This window comes from Schistocerca cancellata, chromosome 11, assembly GCF_023864275.1.
Source record: "Schistocerca cancellata isolate TAMUIC-IGC-003103 chromosome 11, iqSchCanc2.1, whole genome shotgun sequence".
NCBI classification, from domain to species: Eukaryota; Metazoa; Arthropoda; class Insecta; order Orthoptera; family Acrididae; genus Schistocerca; species Schistocerca cancellata.
In genome coordinates, this window is record NC_064636.1 from 105,690,002 (window position 1) to 105,712,220 (window position 22,219).

At 38.9% G+C, this 22,219-nt stretch overlaps 1 protein-coding gene across 1 annotated transcript in view; it reads right to left on the reverse strand.

Moving 5' to 3' along the window:
- Nucleotides 1-22,219, reverse strand: part of LOC126108776 (plasma membrane calcium-transporting ATPase 2-like) — a 532,870-nt gene that overhangs the window by 90,767 nt on the left and 419,884 nt on the right. The window contains exon 16 of the mRNA XM_049914127.1: nucleotides 8,391-8,589. Coding sequence (XP_049770084.1) covers nucleotides 8,391-8,589 — 199 coding nt within the window. The remainder of the gene's footprint in view (nucleotides 1-8,390; nucleotides 8,590-22,219) is intronic.

The window sequence follows — 22,219 nt, forward strand, 5'->3', positions numbered from 1 at the left end:
AGCTGTAGAAATACAAAAACACGCAAACAGTTTCAACAAGAAAGTAGTCGGCGGCCGCGAGCTCGGCTCCAGTTGACCACCGGCAATGGAGGGTGAAGTTTTGACAATGCCAGCCATTCATGCTGGTGAAATGTCAGTAAAATTATCAGATGAACGTCGGCCAAGAAACCCGAGACAGATGCCAATAGGCAGTTTGTCACCATGAACTCTCTTAAATTATTTGACATTAGCCTTTTGGACATCAGGTTCAGGTACACTGAATAACCAGAAACAGGTAATTTTAAGATAAATGTTACATTGTACTCATTAATTTAATCACTTTATTCATTCCTCAATAATTTAATAACTGATAGCAACTGTTACATTTTCCAAAAATCACATTTTATCACCATAAATTGTGAAAACACTGTTTGGTCTTGTAATTAGGGGAGAAACTGTTTATTCACATTTCTTAATATCAGACAAGTAATTTGCATACACTATGGTTGATACTCTAAAAGGGGAGAGAAAAATATATCACTCATTTCTGTCATCATCACCATCCTCATCCTCCCCTTCGTGAGATATCTGTTTATCTCTTTCGTCTGACTGCATTGGCTCTCAGGTGATTGATGAACTGCATGTAGAATGGATGACTGCTTACATTGCTGTATGGAAGGAGATCACTTACACTGATGTATGGAAGGAGACCCCTTAAGTCCTTTAATTTCTTTTCTGAATTGCTTATGATGACATCACAAACAGGTGCAAGTTTTGGCATAGCCAAGCATAAAGTTTTCTTTCTGTTCAGTTCTATCATCTTGAATGGTTCTTCTGAGGTATAACTGTGTTTGTAGGAGACAATTACTGGCATACCTGAATGATACTGCATTCATTTTATCTTGTTCAAAACAATATGATTCCCTTCTGTGTTAATTTTCTTGTGCAGATAATGACTTCTCATCGAGTCTTTAAAGTCGTAGAAGTCCTTTTGTTCCAGCTCTATTGCAGTTACGGGTGGCTTTCGCAGAACTATGCATATTAATTTGGTCCAGTCTCTTGGCAGTTCTACTTCAACAGTTGTTGGTTTCTTTGTCTTCTCAGTGGCTCCATGAATTGAGTCAGCTTCCAAGTGAGTATGTCCAGCTTCAAGAAAGTTATGGTTGATTTCCAAATGTCTTTCCTGAATAATGGATTCTTCTGCTACTCTCAGAAACACGATGGTAATAAAAATATTTCTGTTTTGTCTCGTACAAAAATCGATCTACAGGTGTACCTTAACAATTTCATTGGTGAGTTTCTTCAAATAATCTGTAATAGGATGAGTGGAGCGGGTGACGTGGTCGGGGTTGTAGGCCGTGGCTGGGTAGAAGAAGGTGGCTGTTTTTAGCAATCTTCCTCTTTATTTTGATTCTTCCAATACATTTTCCGGTAGCTCAGCCCCACTGCTCATGTTGTGGTGGAGACGTGCTGATGTACGCAGTCCGGGGAACGTGATGCTGTGCTCGGTCAGCGGCTGCGCAGGCAGTAGGAGGTTAGCAGCAAGAGGCCCTGCCCAGTGCGCCTCCTGCAGATGCAGCACTTCATGACAACGCCGGGGGTCGCTGGTGCAGCAGTGGGCAATGCCCCTGCCGGCCAGTCCTCGGGGACAGCGTCACTGATGACGACGACGTGACAGCGACTGAATGCCCAATCGGTCGAACCGAATGCCGACGCCCACCTCTGATGCTCTTAAACAGTGCAGACCGCTGCTGAATCCACCACTTACGCAGCGGTGTGTTTATTGGAAGGTTCTCGATGAGATGGCTAACGCAACCGCGCTGCATGCGGCCCGCGCCTGCGTAACTCTGCTAATACTGCGTTCTGATGGCTGCCGCACACGTACACACATACTGATGCTCGTTGCAAAACTGTGTCCCCCGCAAAAATGCGTCTAGTGCCCTCTGCTCAGCTTCCTGCAGAATGGCTTCATTAACCCTATCGGAATCCGTAAGCTCATAGGTATTAACATTAATTTTTCGAATTCGATCTACAAAATGTTCTATTGATTCCCCATTCCTTTGATACATTCTATTCAATTGTTCCCAATAATATTTAGATGTATTTTTCCTCCAATACCTTTCCAGCAACCCTTTTTTGAATACTTCAAATGTGTGAGCATCCCTTAATTCTTCCTGGCATGTAACATACGCTCTGGCATCCCCAGTTACTTTCAAATTTAGCCACATGCAAAAGTGTTTCTACACCCCAATTTCCCAATTTAGTGGCCTTGCTAAGGTTCTAAAAAAAACCATAACATCCTCCCCAGCTTTTCCTGAGAAAGGGGTGACCAAAGATGCAGCGTTAGTGCATTAACAGCAAATCGTTCCTTGCTCGCTTCTTTAGACCGAGCAAGCTCTATCTCTAATTCCGACACTCACTCAAGTAGCTGCTGACACAGACTGCTCCATCACTACCAGATATCAAATCAAGACTACAGTAACCCCAGAAAGAAGAACAGGAAGGGAAGACAGACTATGCCACAGGTTCAGACAAACCAACCAACGAAACATCGGCACTTATTTGTCATGTTGCAGGAGTTGCTGATCTATTGTTGCCCTTCTCTGGTGCCACATATCCTCATCGATTACCAGCCACAATTTCCTCCAAATCCAGGGAGAACACCACTACTGTCATTAATTGTAACAGGAGTGTGTGATGCGCAGGTTGCCCGACTGACACCACTTGTCATAGGATGACCGGAGCGGGTGACGTGGTCGGGGTTGTAGGGCGTGGATGGGTAGAAGAAGGTGGCTGTTTTTAGCAATCTTCCTCTTTATTTTGGTTCTTCCTATACATATTCCGGTAGCTCAGCCCCACTGCTCGTGTCGTGGTGGAGACATGCTGATGCACACAGCCCGGGCAATGCGACGCCGTGCTCGGTCAGCGGCTGCGCAGGCGGTAGGAGGTTAGCAGCACGAGGCACAGCCCAGCACACCTCCTGCAGACGTGGCGACTTGTGACAACACCGGGAGTTGCCGGTGCAGCAGTGGGCAACGCCCCCCGCCGGCCAGTCCTCGGGGACAGCGTCACTGATGACAACGACGTGACTGCGACTGAACACCCAATCGGTCGAACCGAATGCCGGCGCCCACCTCTGATGCCCTTAAACAGTGCAGATTGCTGCTGAATCCACCGGTTACGCACCGGTGTGTTTATTAGAATGTTCTCGATGAGTTGGCTAAAGCAACTGTGCCACACGCGGCCCACGCCTGCGTAATTCTGCTAATGCTGCGTTATGATGGCTGCCGCGCATGTACACACATGCCGATGCTCCTTGCAAAACTGTGTCACCTGCATAACGTGCCGGCCAGCCTTCATCCGCTGTTTGCTGTGAGGCTGGCGCATTGCACACTGAAACACACTAAATCACAATTTCGCTCCATATTTTCTAAAAATAACCCCTCGTCTAAAAATAACCTCTTGTCCTCTACAAATCATACAGATAAGAAGCTATTTCTTGGCCACCTCTACCTGCCACTGTTTCATTCCAAATGTAACATACTGGAGAACATTCTTTATGTCTCTTTACATAGACGGTCAAGTTGAAGGTCCAAGGTTGTCTTTTGTAAAATGCCACACCACAGCGTAGAAAAGGAGTGGCTAGACATTTCTGCAAATCAAAGGTCAGGGTTGCTACATTGGAATTCTGCTCATCTTTATTTTTATCACTGTCTTTCTGATCGTAAGCAGCCTGGGCTAAATCCAAATGTTGCTGTCGTTCCACTTCAACCTTACAATGTTCAGCATCATCAGTACAATTCATGAGTAACATTATGCATTTGACATATTTTGCACAAGTGTAAGTCTTCGGGTTGTGGAAGCTAAGGTTGAAACAGGTTACAAAACTCTTCGCTAACACGCTTGGCTTCATATCTTTGGTTTGGCAAAATTCTTGATAGAGCCAGTACATTAGTGAAATACTCAAGTCCGGAGTTACACATTTTTTAGAAGAATGTGGTCGAAAATAATGGCTTTCATAGGAAGGAAACATGTTAATGTGTTCCTTTATTAAATCAATGTTGTCAAATGGAGCTTTTGGATGATTAGAAAGTTTACCACGTCCATCTTCAGAACACACTCCTCCTTCAGAGCCCCGCCTCTTCTCCACAATTATTCTTATCTTCTTTGGTGTTAAAGAAAATGTACTAAGGAACATATTCTGACATACTTCTATCTTAGTCTGCAAAGAAGGACTGTAAAGAAAGTACTTCCTGGAATATTTTCACCTGCTTGCAGTTCCTTCAGGTTTGTTCTTTAAACGCTTCACGTTTCTTTTCCTCAGACACGTGATTAGCTATGAACTGATTTTGAGCTTCTGGGGACAATTTGTAATATTCTATGAACATTTTCTCTCTTTTGTCATTATTTACCTTTCCTCTGCAATTTTTCTGGTATTTGCATCATGATTTCAGAGCTTTAGCAGGTATAATGTTTCCTTTTAACATCACATATTTCTCTCCTCCAGTTTTAAATTCTTTCCGCTGATTTTTCTCCCCTAATTTTTTGTTTCACTTTCTTTTTCTGGATGAATACTGGGGATCACATTTCTTCCTCCCCCTTCCACTGAACTTTGTTGTTTGCCGGCCGGAGTGGCCGAGCGGTTAAAGGCACTACAGTCTGGAACCGCACGACCGCTACGGTCGCAGGTTCGAATCCTGCCTCGGGCATGGATGTGTGTGATGTCCTTAGGTTAGTTAGGTTTAAGTAGTTCTAAGTTCTAGGGGACTTATGACCACAGCTGTTGAGTCCCATAGTGCTCAGAGCCATTTGAACCATTTGAACTTTGTTGTTTCATTGCCCAGCTGCTGTTTAATTAGATCAATTTCTTCAAGCCTTGAAGATATTTTAACTGTCTTTCGTACAGCTATATTGCTTCCATCATTGCTTTCATCACTACTTTGGCCACCACTTGGAACATATTCATCAGAATCTTCAAATACATCTTCATCAGAACTTGAAATCACATCTGCCAAGAACGATGAACATACATTTCCTTCTGTACTAGTACTGGGATGACCTTAAAGAAAATAAACATGAAATAAATTTAATACGTGGTTGATAATATTTTAGATTGGCATTAAGTAGAGATACCAGTTGATTTATGGTCTTGTGTTGGAAAAATTAGGGTTAAATGCTGCTGATACCAGTTTATTTTCATACACTTATCTTCAAGGCAAAGTGATGACTTCAGTGGTGATATTTGTTCCTCAAGCTCTTCCTTATTGCCTCACGGAAACACAATGTTTGTGTCCACCAAGACTGTCTAGACTCCTCACTAACAATGTTTAGGGGAATTGTTAAAGGAACAACTCTTATTATTGTGTATTCCCACCAGATTTAAGTCCAATGTCACAGCACTGTTTCAATTGTTTAAATCATCTGTCAGCAAAAAAAGGGCAGTGTCAACATTGGCCCTTCTTACAACAAATGTAAAATAAGAGGGAGGGCCAAAGCCAAGATTGGCCCTTTTATGCTGATTGAAAACTTGATAAAACACTTTGGGGCTTACATCTTAAAACTCCAGTATCTCTCATCTGATGTGGCTTAGACATTGGCCATTTTAACATTATGAAGAGCACATGAAACTACATGGCGAACACCAATAAAACCAGTTTTGACAAATATTGACACTGGCCCTTTTAGAACCAAGGTACAGAATTTTCACTGCCACCTATGTCTGGCATGCGATTCGTATGGACACAAGCAGTCACTGAATGCAGTGGGTGGTACCCTTTGTCAAATTCAAAATGCTGTGCCACATGTTGAAAACTGATCTGTGACTGATTTTCACTTTTTTCACTATTGTCTAGATTGTGTTATGCTAGATCTCTCACTATTCCCATTTTCTTACAGGGAGATAGTCTGTCACTTTGTTCTTTGTCATTCAGACACATTTGGCTCCAGAGAAAATGTCTGCAACACCTAACCACTGAGTCATATGATGGCGTATTGCTGGTGTACACTTCTATCCACCCAGCACAGATCATTGCAGTTCTGTTCCCTTTCAAACTCAGAAAACTAATTTTCTGCATGACATTCCTGTCAGTGAGATGCACCAGCACACTTGTAAGGAGGAAGTCAGTTTGTTCAGATAGTTCATTCTGTTTCTGCTTAATGTTCAGAGGCAGCACACTGACAAAATGAAATACTGGTGATAGCCATTTTGTAAATACAGTACGGGTTCACCTGGCAGAAGTGAATCCAACCACAATATTTCAACACACAGTGTAAAATCTGTGGGTGACAACGGTGCAGTCAGTGTTATTACTTTTCTGAAACTGCAACAGCTCACAACCTTCAGTATGATCCTTATGCTAAAAAGAATAGCTGAAGCCAAAGAAAGGAATCTATGGAAGAATTTTACCAATGGAGACAGTTCTGTTTCCAACAATATATGTTTTTAGGAAAATAACTTGTTAATTCATTAATTACTTAAATTAGTAAATTTCCCTTTATCAAAACTTGGACTCTTTGCACACATTCAACTACTCCTCAATAAAATAGTACTAATAATTTTTGTCTTTTTCTTGTTGAACAGCTAGTATTTAAACAAAGTTACTTCAATGGCTACTGTATCTATCTCCCTTTTAATTTTCATGTCTTCTATGTTATATTTAAAATGTAGTAGTCAGTATTTTAGCAATTTGTAATTTTCTGTAATATGCACATCTGTAAATAAGTATTGTGCACAAAACCACAGTGGGTCCCCAGCAAGTAGCCAAAATGTGAACATCTATGTCACAATATGTTATTAGTCAGTCAGTGCTTAGTAATTATAGTGTAAAGTTACTGTGTTCATTATCTGTGCTACCATTTGAAAAACTCTGTTAAGGTTATGTCACCGAAATGCTAGTTGTGGTATATTAACTGTTAAAATTACCACATACAAGCTGTCCATTGTAGAATTAAAGCAATAAATGCAAGTGAGAGGAGTATAATGTTGTGTTGTTTATATTTTTATTTACCTTGAACAAACCTATTAGTTAGCTGAAGGAGATGCGTGACGACGAACACCCAGATAACTTGGCACCAGAATGGGCAATATAAGGGCAGATTGTAGTGAAGGATAAAGAGTAAGATGTGAAAGGTCCATTGCAGAAGATGTGTATGCCAGTTACAATGAGAAGAGGAGATTAGTACAAGAATAGTAAAAGATAGAACAAACTGGACACTTTGATACCAACCACTGACTTTGACTGACAGTGTCATCATGAACCCCAAGAAGCAAAACAAACACAAAATCAAAATGGCAACCAGAAATCATAATCACAAGTATCCATGGCATAAAAATATAATAATCAATTACATAATTTTACAAATTCTATATAACTAATATTGAACCTAACATGACAATTGTGGAAAGTTGGAGGTTTTGAATGCAGACAAACTAAAATCCAAAATAACAATCACAAAATCCTGAAAATACACAAATCAAAACAAGCAGATGAACATGATACAATAAAGTATCAAACATTTAAGATAAATAAATATCACTTAGACCTACGTAGCTCAAATGAAAACCCCAATCAAAACTTAAAGCTAAAATTTTGGTAACTAATTACACTTGATATGATTTAGATGTGAGATGGTACACACCAAGGTGGCCCACATGGTGGTGATTTACTTCATTATTTTGCTCTGGACTGCGTTCTCCACCCCACCTAAACTAATTCTGGTATATCTTGGTACATTATTTTCAGTTATTAATATTGATTTCCTTACACTTAAAATCAAAGGATTCAGTTTTCATTTGTAGTTGAACTTCTACAAATATACATGTTTTGTAATTGTTAAAACTCAAGTTTTTCTTATTTGAGTAATAGTAATATTATTACTGACCAAGTAATATTGACTTTATTACATTACACATTTGCTCACATTTGAGAAAAAGTGTTGAAAGGATGACCTATTCATAAGAAATTCCAAGTTCACATTCATTGTATTTACTGTTTACGTTCATTACTAGGACAACCAAAGATAATATTTAGAATCTGACTGATTAGGAATGTAAGCTTATCACCTCCTGTTTAATATGTTAAACTTGTATATTTAATAATGTGTTCACACCATCACAATTCACTATACCTTCAACAAACAGTATAGCCCCACACGAAACAAAGTGTCACTCTGCCTGTGTACGATGTCACTCACCACAACACCACATCACAACTCAGTGTCGACGGGCAGTATCAAAAGCGCAAGTTGAGCCAAAAGACTGAAAATTCAGAATGAAAGTAACTACAGGAAATATTTTCAGATTACTAATCTACTTTGTGTACTACGAGACTCTACTAAAAAACTACTCAATGATACTTTTACAAACAGTACAACTTAAGAAGTACTTAAGATCCGAAATTTGACATGCTTACCTACAAAAAGGAGTGCAAGAGTTACTGAAAGCTGGTACACCACTTGGGATTCAATCTGTTTCATCATACGTCGGGAAACGAGAGGCTTTGTGCGCCCATAAGGCTTCCTTTTGAGGAGCTCCACAGTGGGAATATCTGTGGCAAGTGCCAGTGACGCTAACGTGTCCATTATCAGATTGACCCACAGCATCTGCACAGCCTGAAATGAGTTGACAGTCTGGCTTCAGAGGCACCACACAAACATTCAAAATGTTCAGGCTACTGCATGCTGCATACAGGACAGAGAGGCGACTGTACTGGAACACAGAAATTTGGTCAGCTGAGCATTTCAAGTAAATCTGAAATGCACTTACTACTGAGTGACTTTGCTAAATGACAGATCTTGTGTAAATTGATTGTAACACCTTTAATTTCATAAAACTTGATCGTATCTTAAACCATTTCATGATGTGTACTATCTGAGCAAAGGTTTCCAGACACCTATTAGTGAACATTGAAATGTGATGTGTTCCATACTTTACTTTTATGACACCTTGAACTCTGCTGTGGACACTTTGAATGAGCAGGCATACCATTGATGCTACTTTATGACAGGGTGCACTGTCATGCTGATACAATCAATTATCATTTTTAAACTATTCCTCTGCTGTACGCAAACTCCTATACTGAAACACCACCTCCTCTGTATTTTACTGCTGGCACTACTCAGGATGATAGGTAATATTCTCCAGGCATCTGCCAATCCCAAACCCTCCAGTTGGACTGTCATTGTCAGATCCGGTCGTACGTAAAGGCACCGAAGTTAGTGTCCAGCCACTAGCAAATGAGATGGGAACTGAAATTGAGGGTAGCAAAGCAAAAGCTGAAATGCTTAACTCCATTTGCAAATGTTCTTTTGCAATGGAAAACCCAGGATAACTATCCAAATTAATCCTCGTACCACTGAAGAGATGAATTAAATAAGTGTTAGTGTCAGTGGTGTTGAGAAACAGCTGAAATCATTAAAACTGAACAGAGCACCAGGCCCCGATAGAATCCCTGTCAGATTCTGTACTGATTTTTCAGCTGAGTTAGCCCCTCTTCTCACTATAATCTAACATAGATCCCTTGAACAGAAAAACCATGCCCAGTTTTTGGAAAAAGGCACAGGTCACACCTGTCTACAAGAGGGGTAGTAGAAGTGATTCACAAAACTACCACCCAGAATCTTTGACACAGGAAAGTGTGTTGGGACTCTTGCTTTCCATGCCAACCGGCATGGTTTTAGAAAACATCGATCATGTGAAACTCAATTCGCACTTTTCTCAGATTACATACTGAAAGCCCTGGATTGAGGCAACCAGGTAGATGCAGTGTTCCTTGACTTCTGAAAATCACTTGACTCAGTATCACACCTATGATTGTAGCCAAAAGTACGATCACATGGGGTATCATGTGAAATTTGTGACTGGAATGAGGCCTTTTTGGTAGGGAGGACACAGCATGTTATCTTGGATGGAGAGTAATCGTTAAATGTAGAAGTAACTTCAGGGGTGCCCCAGGGAAGTGTGTTGGGACCCTTGCTTTTCATGCTGTATATTAATGACCTTGAGGACAATATTAATAGTAAAATCTGGCTGTCTGCAAGTGATGCAGTTACATATAATGAAACACTGTGTGAGAGAAGCTGCATAAATATTTAGTCACACCTCGATAAGATTTCAACATGGTGCAGAGACTGGCATCTTGCTTTAAATGTTCAGAAATGTAAAACTGTGCACTTCACAAAACAAGAAAATGTAGTGTCCTATGACTATAACATCATTAAGTCACTGCTGGAATCGGCCAACCCATATATATACCTGGGTGTAAAACTTTGTAGAGATACGAAATGGAATGACCACATAGGTTCAGTTGTGGATAAAGCAGCTGGTAGACATTGGTTTATTGGTAGAATACTGGGAAGGGGCAATCAGTCTACAGAAGATATTTCTTAAAAATCACTCATACAATCCATCTTAGAATACTGTTCATGTGTGTGGGACCCATACCACATATGACTAACAAGGGATATTGAATGTATACACAGAAGGGCAACCCAAACAGTCACAGGTTTGTTTAATCCATAGGAGAGTGTCACAGAGATACTGAGGGAACTGAAATGGCAGACTCTTGAAGACAGATGTAAATTATCCTGAGAAAATCTATTAACAAAGTTTCAAGAATCAGATTTAAGTGATTACTCTAGGTATGTACTACAACCCCCTACTCACACAGGGATCATGAGGGTAAGATTAGAATAATAACCACATGCACAGATGCATTCAAACAATCATTCTTCCCACATTATGTATAAGAATGGAACAGGTACAATGGGTACCCTCTGCTACACACCTCACGGTGGTTTGTACTGTATAGATGCAGAGGGAGATGTTGGTTGCCACAGGGTATAGAATGATTTGTCACTCCAAATCCCTTATTTCCAATCATCCACTTGTGAGGGTACAGTGTTCTCACATAGCAATGTATTTGCTGTATGAAGTCCATTGTGTGTGTTGTTGCCCTGGCTATGCATATTAGTTAATCTTTACTTGTTGACAATAAATTGGACAACAGTTATTGTTGTATTTTAAACATAGCTGCACGACAGCAACGGTTCCACATAATAAAATTATAAACAGCCAACCAGTTGCAATGGATAAAGAAGTCTTTACCTAGGTTTCAACAAATTTAAATTTGTCTTCTTCAGAAGGTGGCCTAAGGACAATGAACATCATAGCTTACATTAAAAGGTATGAAACTTAAGTCAAGAATAGAATCAGTCCATATTAATGTAAAATTGTAAGTACCAGGTGTCCTTCTCATATTTTTGTAATACAAGAGCTCTCTAATATGTGTTAAACTCTATTCTTGACTTAAGTTTCATACCTTTTAATGTAAGCTATGATGTTCATTGTCCTTAGGCCACCTTCTGAAGAAGACAAATTTAAATTTGTTGAAACCTAGGTAAAGACTTCTTTATCCATTGCAACTGGTCGGCTGTTTATAATTTTATTTAGTTATTGTTGTGGTACAGGTTAGTTGTAATTGGGCTATTGGACAGGATGGAGTGAGGCATGCTGGGATAGTGCTGTAGGAATCGAGATGTTATGTACAGTAATATCAAACCCAACATTAAGTATTCGCTTGTTTATAATGAATTAATTTCATTCTGATCATGTCAGTACAAACACATCCGCTCGAATACAGAGTTCGGAACACACTGAGATTAACAGTTTTCAAAGAAATTCGTTCTCAAAGATGAGGCGGTCGACTCTTGCAGTCGATAACCATCACAGTGTATTTGTCGTTACTGCTTAATAGCCATTTTCAATTCTTTTATAGCTTGTCCATACTACAATCAGTCACTGCTTAAATTTTAGTGTGAAAGTGATCAGTAGAAAAATTGTCGCATGTAGATTGAAATGCTGAATGTGTTTATGTTTACTGAGTGCTTGAATAAATTATAATTCATGACCCCTCAACAACTGATGTTCTGACTTGAAACAGTCTTCATAGTACCTCTGGAGGAATTATTTAATGAGGTTAGCTGTACAGCAAGTTTGATGGAAAAGTAAGGAGACTGCAACCTAATATAGGGTGCCTGGATGAATACCAACAGGGTTGTTATGCATGGAGACCAATGACAAGGGTGTCGCATTCTGGAACAATCTTTGGATGCGGAGCCTGATTGCCAGTATCTATGTATGGTGACTGAATTAGACATTTTTAGCAGCACCCCGACATCCAAGCAATGTTGGACAGGAAAAGAATAATAGACTGAGGATAATCTCATAATTCTCATAATTCTGATAAAGGATTTACCATGGAAAGCAAGGAAGCAGGTAGTGCTGCGAACGTTTGATGATTTTGATGAGTTATTATGAGTTGTTGACCATTTAGAGGAAATAGATTATGAAGGAACACTGAGGCGATCAGAGCAAAATTTGACTCAGTGTGATTGACAGTTTCAACAAAATGATGCACTGCTGCTAGATAATTACAGACATCAATTGTGGGACCAACAATGTGACAATCAACGATGACACAATGACACACGAGGAGATGTAAATTTGAGAAATTACTAGCATAATAATTACCAAATTCGAAACTACGAGAGGAGAGAAAATGATTTTGGCAGGCATAACCAGCAGACTGTAGATGATGGCAGAGTTCAAGATCATTCGCCACTGAGAGATACGGATGACAGACATCGACACCACGCGTGACCTCCGTTAAACTAGAAGTAGTTTTGGATAAGACCCGCTCCACAATGTCTGAACAGTCTAATGGGTCAAATAGGAGAATACGAATGATTTAATGTGAAACTGAAGATATCAGTGCTAAAGCACTGAGAGAAGATACACACGATGTACATGAGCTGTTGAATCCAGGGATTTAACTTCGTGTAAGTGGTCGGAAAAGTTACAGGAATTTTAGATTCTGATACTACAGCAATCTCTAAAGGTTTGTGGGAACAGCTTCATGAAATGGAGGGGGTACCTATCTTCCCTGTCAATAGTGTGCATATCATTACAGCAACTGGGCAAAGAAGTCATGCTGTTACTGGACAGACATTCATTAGATGCAAGATTTTAGACATACATTTCAAAGTGGTTGTGCTGATTCTTGATTCTTTGACTGTGGGTTGGCTTTTTGGCAATGATTGGCTGACAGAAAGAAGATACAAGATTAATTATGAAAGAGGATGTTTAAATATTTTTGATTGGGATGATGAAATGGAGGTTAATTTCACCAGTTTAGTACAAGGAAAGGAGAACATGTCCACTGGATTAGGGATTAAAGTGATTCAGAAGAAAATAGATGATTGAATTGAAGCGCCAGTATATATGAGAGATAATGTGTTCAGAAAAAAGCAAGAAGTAGTTCAAGATGTCATATCAGAAATTCAGGAGAAAGTAGATGACTTAGGTAACTTGCCCACTTCTTATCAAAAAGAATTACAAGAAGTTTTACTTTTTCATGCCAAAGTACTTTCAAGTAAACCAGGACTTATGAAGGGATGTAAACATCATATTATAGTGCAGCCACATGAACCATTTAAAATAAAATTGTATTTGATACCAACAGCTAGAAGAGAGGCTGTAGGAGAGGGGAAAAAAAGGCATGGTGAACAATGACATAATTAAGAGATCAGGTAGTGCACACGGTAATTCAAAACGTCCAGTCATTAAGAAAGATGGGGCCATCAGGCTTGGGCTGGATGGTCGAGCTATGAACTGTTAGTAAGATATTAATATCAGTGAATTTATGAAGTTTTATTTTTTGCAAGTGCTATGAGGTGATATCTCATGTGATGGTTTTCAAACTTAATTTGTTTAGGAATTATTAGAATGTGAATGTACTTCAAGTTCACCATTGCACTATTTTGAACTGTACTGTGTGCATATCATGATTACATTTACTTTCTGTTGCAGCATGATCCATTAAAGTGAAGTGATCCTGAAGTATGTATCCAACAGTATTTATGTATTCATGTGTTTGTTTTATGCATTGCACGTCACTAAAATAACATTTGTCGTCTTCTTTCTTTTCTTCCTTTTCTTTTCTTCTTAAATCCATTAATTACAAACAATAGTGGATGTCACTTTGATTACTTATTTATCTGGTTATGATGACAGCAAGGATGTTAGATTTTATTAATGATTATTACTGTTCTGTTTATCAGAGCTTTATTGGTTGATCTTATGAAATTGTTTACTTCACTGACTAATTAAAAATTGAATACTTCATTAACTACTTTAATGATGAACTTCAAAATTGATGAGTTCAGTTAGGAATTAAAGATAGAAAAATGTTAATTTGCACAACAATGGCAGTATATTGTCCATTACAGAAACTGACCGTTTATGACTTAAGGTTTTTATCTTTCTTTACAGATCCTTCAGATCAAAAAGTGGATTGTTTTGATGATGTTAAAAATACTTTCTCTGGTTAATGTTGTGGTGTAGCAACACTCTTTGAATATCAGTAACTTCAATATTTCTTTACTTAAGGTTACATTTTATTCCCTTCTACTCTTTCCTGTTCTGGGGCTCTTCTTACATGGTCAACTTCACACTGAAACTTAACGTTGCCATAAATTTCCAGGCAAAATTAATTTTTGAGATCCAGGAATATGTGGGGCTACAGTGTCCACACATGGCAATGTACCTACATCTACATCTATACTATGCAAATCACCGTGAGGTGCATGACAGAGAGTACATCCCACTGTATCAGTTATTACAATTTCTTCCTGTTCCTCTCACATATTGAGTGAGGGAAGAATGATTGTATGAAAGCCTTTGTGCATGCAGTAAATATTCTTACCTTATCCTAATTATCCCTATGTGAGCAATACATAGGGGGTTGTACTATATTCCTAGAATAATCATTTAATGGCAGTTCTTGAGACTTTGATAATAGACTTTCCCAGGATAGTTTATGTCTATCTTCAAGAGTCTTCCAGTTCAGTTGCTTCAGTATCTCTGTGACTCTCTCCCACAAATTAAACAAACTTGTGACCATTTGTGCTGCCTTTTTCTGTATACGTGCAATATCCCCTGTTAGTCCTATGTGGTATGGATCCCACACAGTTGAACTATATTGTAGAACTGGTCACACGAATGATTTCTAAGCAATCTCTGTTGTAGACTGATTGTACTTCCCCAGAATTCTACCAATAAACACAAGTCTACCACCTGCTTTATCCATAACTGAACCTATGTGATCATTCCATTTCATACCCCTACAAAGTGTTGCACCCAGGTATTTGTACGAGTTGGCCAATTCCACCAGCAACTCATTGATATTACAGTCATAGGGTAATACGTTCTTTCATTTTGTGAAGGGTACAATTTTACATTTCTGAACATTTAGAGCAAGTTGCCAATCTCTGCACTATGTCGAAATCTTATAAAGATCTGACTGAAATCCTATAAAGATCTGACTGAGTATTCATGCAACTTCTTTCAGGTAGCATTTCATTATACATGACTGCATCATCTGCAAAAAGCCAGATTTTACAATGAATGTTGTCTACAAGGTCATTAATATACAGCATGAAAAGCAAGGGTCTCAACACACTTCCCTGGAGCACATCCTAAATTACTTCTGCATCTGACGATGACTCTCCATTCAAAACAACAGTCTGTGTCCTCCCTATCAAAAAGTCCTCAATCCAGTCACAAGTTTCACTTGATACCCCATATCATCACACTTTTGACAATAAGCATAGATGAGGTACACAGAAAATGCATTTTGGAAATCAAGACATATTGTATCCACCTGATTGCTACGATCCAAAGCTTTCAGTATGTTATGTGGAAAATGCAAACGCTTTTTGTAAATCAAGAAATATTGTACCTACCTGGCTGTCATGATCCAAAGCTTTCAATATATTCTGTGAGAAATGTGCAAACTGGGTTTCACATAATCAGTGTTTTAAAAACCCGTGCTTGCTTGGCATTGAGAACTTGAGCCTTTTTCCAAGAATTGGGTATGGTCTTTTGTTCACAGTTAGAAGAGGGGCTAATTCAGCTACAAATTCAGTACAGAATCTGATAGGGATTCCATTGAAGCCTGGAACTTTGTTCAATTTTAACTTCAGCTGTTTCTCAACACCACTTGTTTCATTCATCGTTTCAGTGGCACAAGGATTAAATTGGGGTATTTCTCCTGGGTTTTCTTTTGTAAAGGAACATTTGAAAACAGAGTTAAGCATTTTGTCTTTTGCTTTGCTACACTCAGTTTCAGTTCCTGTCTTATTTGCTAGGGACTGGACACTAACTTTGGTGCCAATAACAAGCAGTCTTTACATACTACCAGAATTTCTTTGGGTTCTGTGAAAGATCATATGACAGTATTCTGCTACTGTAGTCATCAAAGGCATTAGGCATTGCTCTCTTGACAGCCAAATGCGTTTCATACAGCATCTCAGGTCGATAGACACACAAACAAACACAAACATACACACAAAATTCTAGCTTTCGCAACCAACGGTTGCCTCGTCAGGAAAGAGGGAAGGAGAGGGAAAGACAAAAGGATTTGGGTTTTAAGGGAGAGGGTAAGGAGTCATTCCAATCCCGGGAGCGGTTATGCGGATGGATATGTGTGTGTGTGCGAGTGTATACCTGTCCTTTTTTCCCCCTAAGGTAAGTCTTTCCGCTCCCGGGATTGGAATGACTCCTTACCCTCTCCCTTAAAACCCAAATCCTTTTGTCTTTCCCTCTCCTTCCCTCTTTCCTGACGAGGCAACCGTTGGTTGCGAAAGCTAGAATTGTGTGTGTATGTTTGAGTTTGTTTGTGTGTCTATCGACCTGCCAGCGCTTTTGTTTGGTAAGTCTCATCATCTTTCTTTTTAGATATATTTTTCCCACGTGGAATGTTTCCCTCTATTATATTCATACAGCATCTCTCTATATATGGTCCTACACTTTGTTTTACACCTATTATACACTAATCTCTGTTCCTTTAGAAGTTTCTTTACAGTGACTGAATGCCATGGATGTTCCCGCCCATTATGAACTGCTCTACTTGGTACATATCTATCCACTGATTGGTCAACTATTCTTTTAAACTTGAGCCAGAGTTCCTCTACATACTCCTGATCTGTGCTGAAAGTTTAAAGTTCCTCATTGAGATATGACACTACTGATTTTTTATCTAGTTTGCTGAATACGTATGTCTTTCTGAATGTTTTAGTTGTTGTTTGTACTTTGGTAATAATTTTTGCCACAGCTGTGTCATGGTCACTGATACTAGTTTCGATGTGGACATCCTCAAAGAGGTCAGGTCTTTTTGTTGCCATTTGGTTTGGCATATATCCATCATAAGCGGGATTCGTAACTGTCTGTTCTAGCTAGTTTTCAGAGAAGGCATTTAGTAAAGTTTCACATGATGTTCTATCATGTCCACCACTAACAAAACTGTAATTTTCCCAATTAATTGTTGGATGATTAAAGTCTCCACCAATGATTACAGTATGATTGTGGAACTTATGTACAAGTGAACTGAGGTTTTCTCTAAAGCTTTTGTTTACACCAGGAGTTAAGTCTGGTGGGCAATAGAAGGGTCCAACTATCATTTTACGCCCATCCCTGATACTGAGACTTGCTGAAATAATCTCACAGGCAGCTTCAGTTTGTATTTCAGGGGATTTCAGTTTCTTGTATACTGCAACAAATACACCACCTCCATCTCCCATTTGCCTATCATTTCAATATAAACTTAAATTTTTCCCAAAAATCTAATTGCTATAAATTTCAGGTTTCAAACAGCTTTCTGTACCTGGTATTAGTATTATGTGGGCTTCACTGTTTTTGATGAGCACATCAAACTCTGGCACTTTGTTGTGAATGTTTCAACAGCTTAACATTAGGATTTTAATACTCTCACCTGAGGGAGGAATTTCTTTTGCTCTTACACTGGTACTCCTGGGCTTGTTTTCTGGATTGAATGAAAAGCTGTCTAATCTAAGAAACTGTTGTGTACCCTCCACACACAGTAAGCTACCTGAATAGCTGACTCTGATGTGTAGTGCACACCTGCCCTATTTAGGAAGGCCCTACTGTTCTCAACCCTAAGGCACAAGTTCAGGAAGTCACAGCCTAGTTTGTCACAGAACCTTCGAAATCTCTGGTTCAGTCCTTCCATTCAAGTCAGAACGAAAGGCCACAATCAGTTTTGGGCACAATGCTACAAATTGTGAATTTCACTGAAACTCCACATGCAAGGCTGGTCTTCTCAACCTTCTCTGCCTGTCACTGAACTGACCCAAGGTTGAGCTCAGAGCCCAGATGACAGACATCATTTGTTTCAATCTGCACCAAAAACTGCAGTGGTTTCACCCTGTTGCCTCAATGGCTGCTGGAATAGCCTCTTCAACAGGTTGAATGAGGCCCCCAGGCATACAGACTGAGTGCATCTGGTGTCCTTTTCTGTCCCTTGATGCCATTTCCCTGAAGCGTGCCATCATTAGTTGCATTTGCCTTCACCAACACAGATGAAGTGAGTCACTCTGGCTCAGTTTCAGTTTAAGTTGTTGGTCAGGGGGATTAGTGCAACACCCTGAGCCCTCCCTGGTCCCCATTCAACCTGTACAGGATGCCTAGATCTAACATTGACATGTAACCCACAGTCAAGTGGACAAGCAATGACAGATCATGTACTTTCTGCAAAGGAGACAAGAACCATGGGAGAGGGTAGTAGGTCTACTTGAGATACCTCTGCTATAGGTATCACAGGTACACAACTCTTGGAACCTCTTCCAGCACACTGATTCACAGCAACTGCCAATAATTCGACAGTAGTCGAGGAAATTTCCAGCTGCTCAGAAACATCAACAAACTCATCCCATGTTTGACAACGGCATTCACAGTGGAGCTGATTTTGGCTAGTGCAATACATTATAATGCAGTGAACAAATAATTTTAAGCCTGCTGATTATTTTTTAATCTGTTGAGCTAAAAAGTTGGCAATTTCCTATAATAATTGAAGCAAATACACAAATCTAGATTTCTATTAATGCAACACAAAAACTTGTGGCAAAAACTACTAGTTTCCTAAAACGTTTTGAAGTTAATCATAGTTTTTAGCGACTCAAAAACAGAGATAATTTATGATAAATGCAGGTAATATATAGGGCCACCTCTCTTTAATCGAAATCTAGATGTAACACAATACATTATCTAGGAAATCTGCTACAGTAACTAATTCACTAACACCAATTTGCTACAAATTGATCATAGATTATGCAAAGGACAATGGTAGCTTCCAAAATTGTCACAAAGTCACGTTTATTTTCGTTAATATACAATGAAATTCAAGGGCAATGTAATCTTTCGCTAAGCTGTGAACCAAAATCGCTATTTGCTATGAAATAAATTACATATCCAAAACACTCATGCCAGTAACTTATGAAAATGTTTTGTGGTGTCCAAAAATTCTCAAACTAACCTGTTTCTCACACAATTGTAAAATGAAATTTCAGAACGATTGTTCTGAACAAGAATACACCTACTGTCCTCAAAAATTTTAAAAGAGCACAATTTAGTTTAGGCCAAAACTGACGATAACAGTACCAGTTTTTTGCTGCACTTGCGAACCTTCAAAATTTCACAATAAAAATGGGTAGTGATACAGACAATGCCAAATTATGCACAAGCACTGCGGACATTAAAATATGCTAATCTAGTACTTCATATGGGCACTCTATCTTGTACACGTAGTCTCACGCAAGGAAAAATTTTATTTATACATAAATGTGCATATTGCACGGATTTTTCACTTAGCTGATTCTGTGCACACTTCTACACTGGTATGTCGAAGAAAAATACTGCAGTATAAGTTCATCTCGATCAAAAATCACTGAAATGTGCAGCACTGACAAACAACATCTTCTACCTGTTGCAGCGAGCAATATGTATATGACGCTTTTTATTTGAGCTTGTTGTAGCCACAGTTACAAGTACAAGTTAATCTTTGCTTGTTGACAATACGGTGGAGACCAGTTATTGTTATGGTGTGAGTCAGCAGCAGTTGGCTCTCGGAGAGCATAAGTTTCAGTGCTGATCAACCTATTCTGGTGATAATGCTTTTCTACTGACAACACAATGCTCTCAACAGCCTGTGGTGTCTAGTGGTCAATTCTCCTTTATGTAGTGTTGTCCAGATTCTTTTGATTAAATAGTGTACACAATAAAATGCCTTTGGCAGAGGACAGAAAAATATCAACTGGTAATATTTTGTATTTGACTATTTTAATGAATTACCTCCAGCTTGATTGTCTAAAACAAAATAAAAATGATTGAAATACGAAAATGTGTCTCCTCTACCACCCATTAAGGTCACTTATCTGTAAAAAACAGCATGTGTAGACAACCAATGTTTGAAAGTTAATGAATCTACACACTACAAGAGCACAATTTGTTGGACAAACAATACCACATGACACAATGATTATGACCAGCAGATGAACAAGAGTCATAAATGAGGTTTTATTTGGCAAAAAGCTAAACATTTGCTAGAAACAAAATACAGGGTTTTTCACGAGGAATAATAAATATTTTAGAAGGTGGCAGCTTACACTAATTAAAATCAAAAGTCTGGTATGGCTGATAGAATGCAACCCAAACAAAAACAGATGACACTAAGCAAATGCAAATGATTATTAAGTTCAAAGTTGATTTTCATGAATTCCACCACTGACTTCAGTGAACTTCTAATATCCTTTGACAACATCACATGGAGTTTTCCTGTGATGTTTTGAAGGCAGCACAACTCGTAACCTGAACGATCAATTCAATTCTTGAGTTTAACAATTTGTCTCTCGTGTTTACATTTTGCTTGTAGACTTTGGCTTTGAACAGTCAACAAAAATCTAAAGGGGTAAGGTTTGGGATTCTGGTGGCCAAGTATCTGTATTTGTATTTATTGGTCCTGTTGTCTACAAAGCAGCTTGTGCATAAGAGATTGGACAAGTCAAGTTATAAATATACAGCTGAAAGTCATTTCTAGTCATATGTATTTAAGGTTACAATAATGCACTTTATACTTAAGTATTGATATAACACATCTCATAAATTTAAATATTCTTCAACGGAGTAAAAGCGGTGATGCTGTAAATATGACTTTAGAGATTTTCCGATGGTATTGACCTCAGTAATAGCTTCTATGTTTTCAAGAAATTTGTTGCAAAACTTAACTCCCATGTGAAAAGTACCTTTTTGGCACAGGGCTGTGCTGATTTGAGTTATATGTAAGTTTCTATTTTGTCTGGTAAACTGATCATGTATATCACAGTTTTTTTACCGTGTGCAGTCCTTACCTATTACATTTATTTTAAAGAATAAAAGAGTTTCCATAATGTATACACATGGTAATGGAAGAACACCAGATTTCTGAAACAGAGGTTTCCAAGAGCCTCTAGGCTTGCACCCAAACAAGATTCTAATGGTCCTTTTTTGTAGTTTAAAAGTGATATTAACTGTTTTAGAGTTTCCCCAGAAGGTGACCACATGCCTAAGACAAGAATGAAAGTAGGCATGATATGCATTCACAACTGTTTTCTCACTACAGCATGATTTTAGTGAGCAAAGGAGGCAATAAGCTTTGCTCAGTTCTGCATTGAGAGGTTCAGTATGCTTATTCCATGTGATGTTGCTCTGCAGCCGAAGTCCTAAGAATTTGGTTTCAGCGCTGTTACCAACTGGTTCATAACTGATAGAGCTTGAGGGGATAAACATGTCCTTGTTAGGAACATTGTGGAATTATAGTGCAATGGTTCTTTTACTGTTTATTACAAGTTGATTATTCTGTATCCAGCTGCAAAGTTGTTTTTTGACCACATTTACTGTCTGCTGTAACTGTTCATTGCTGTCTCCTTTTAGTAGAATCGTGGTGTCATCTGCAAATATGATTGTTTTATGTGTATCAAAATTTAAGTTTAGATCATTTATGTACAGAAGGAACAGAAGGGGCCCTTGGGGTACACCTCATTTAATTTGTTTATAGTCAGTTCTAAGCAAAGAAGGGAAAGCAGAAAGGTGTAAGGAGTATTTAGAGGATTTGTACAAGGTTGATGTACTTAAGGACAAAATTATGGAAATGGAAGATAATGCAGATGAAGATGAAATGGGAGATATGAGACTGTGTGAAGAGTTTGACAGAGTACTGAAAGACGTAAGCCAAAACAAGGCCCCAGGAGTAGACAACATTCCATTAGAATTACTGATAGCCTTGGGAGAGCCAGCCCTGACAAAACTCTACCATCTAGTGAGCAAGATGTATGAGGCAGGCAAAATACCCTC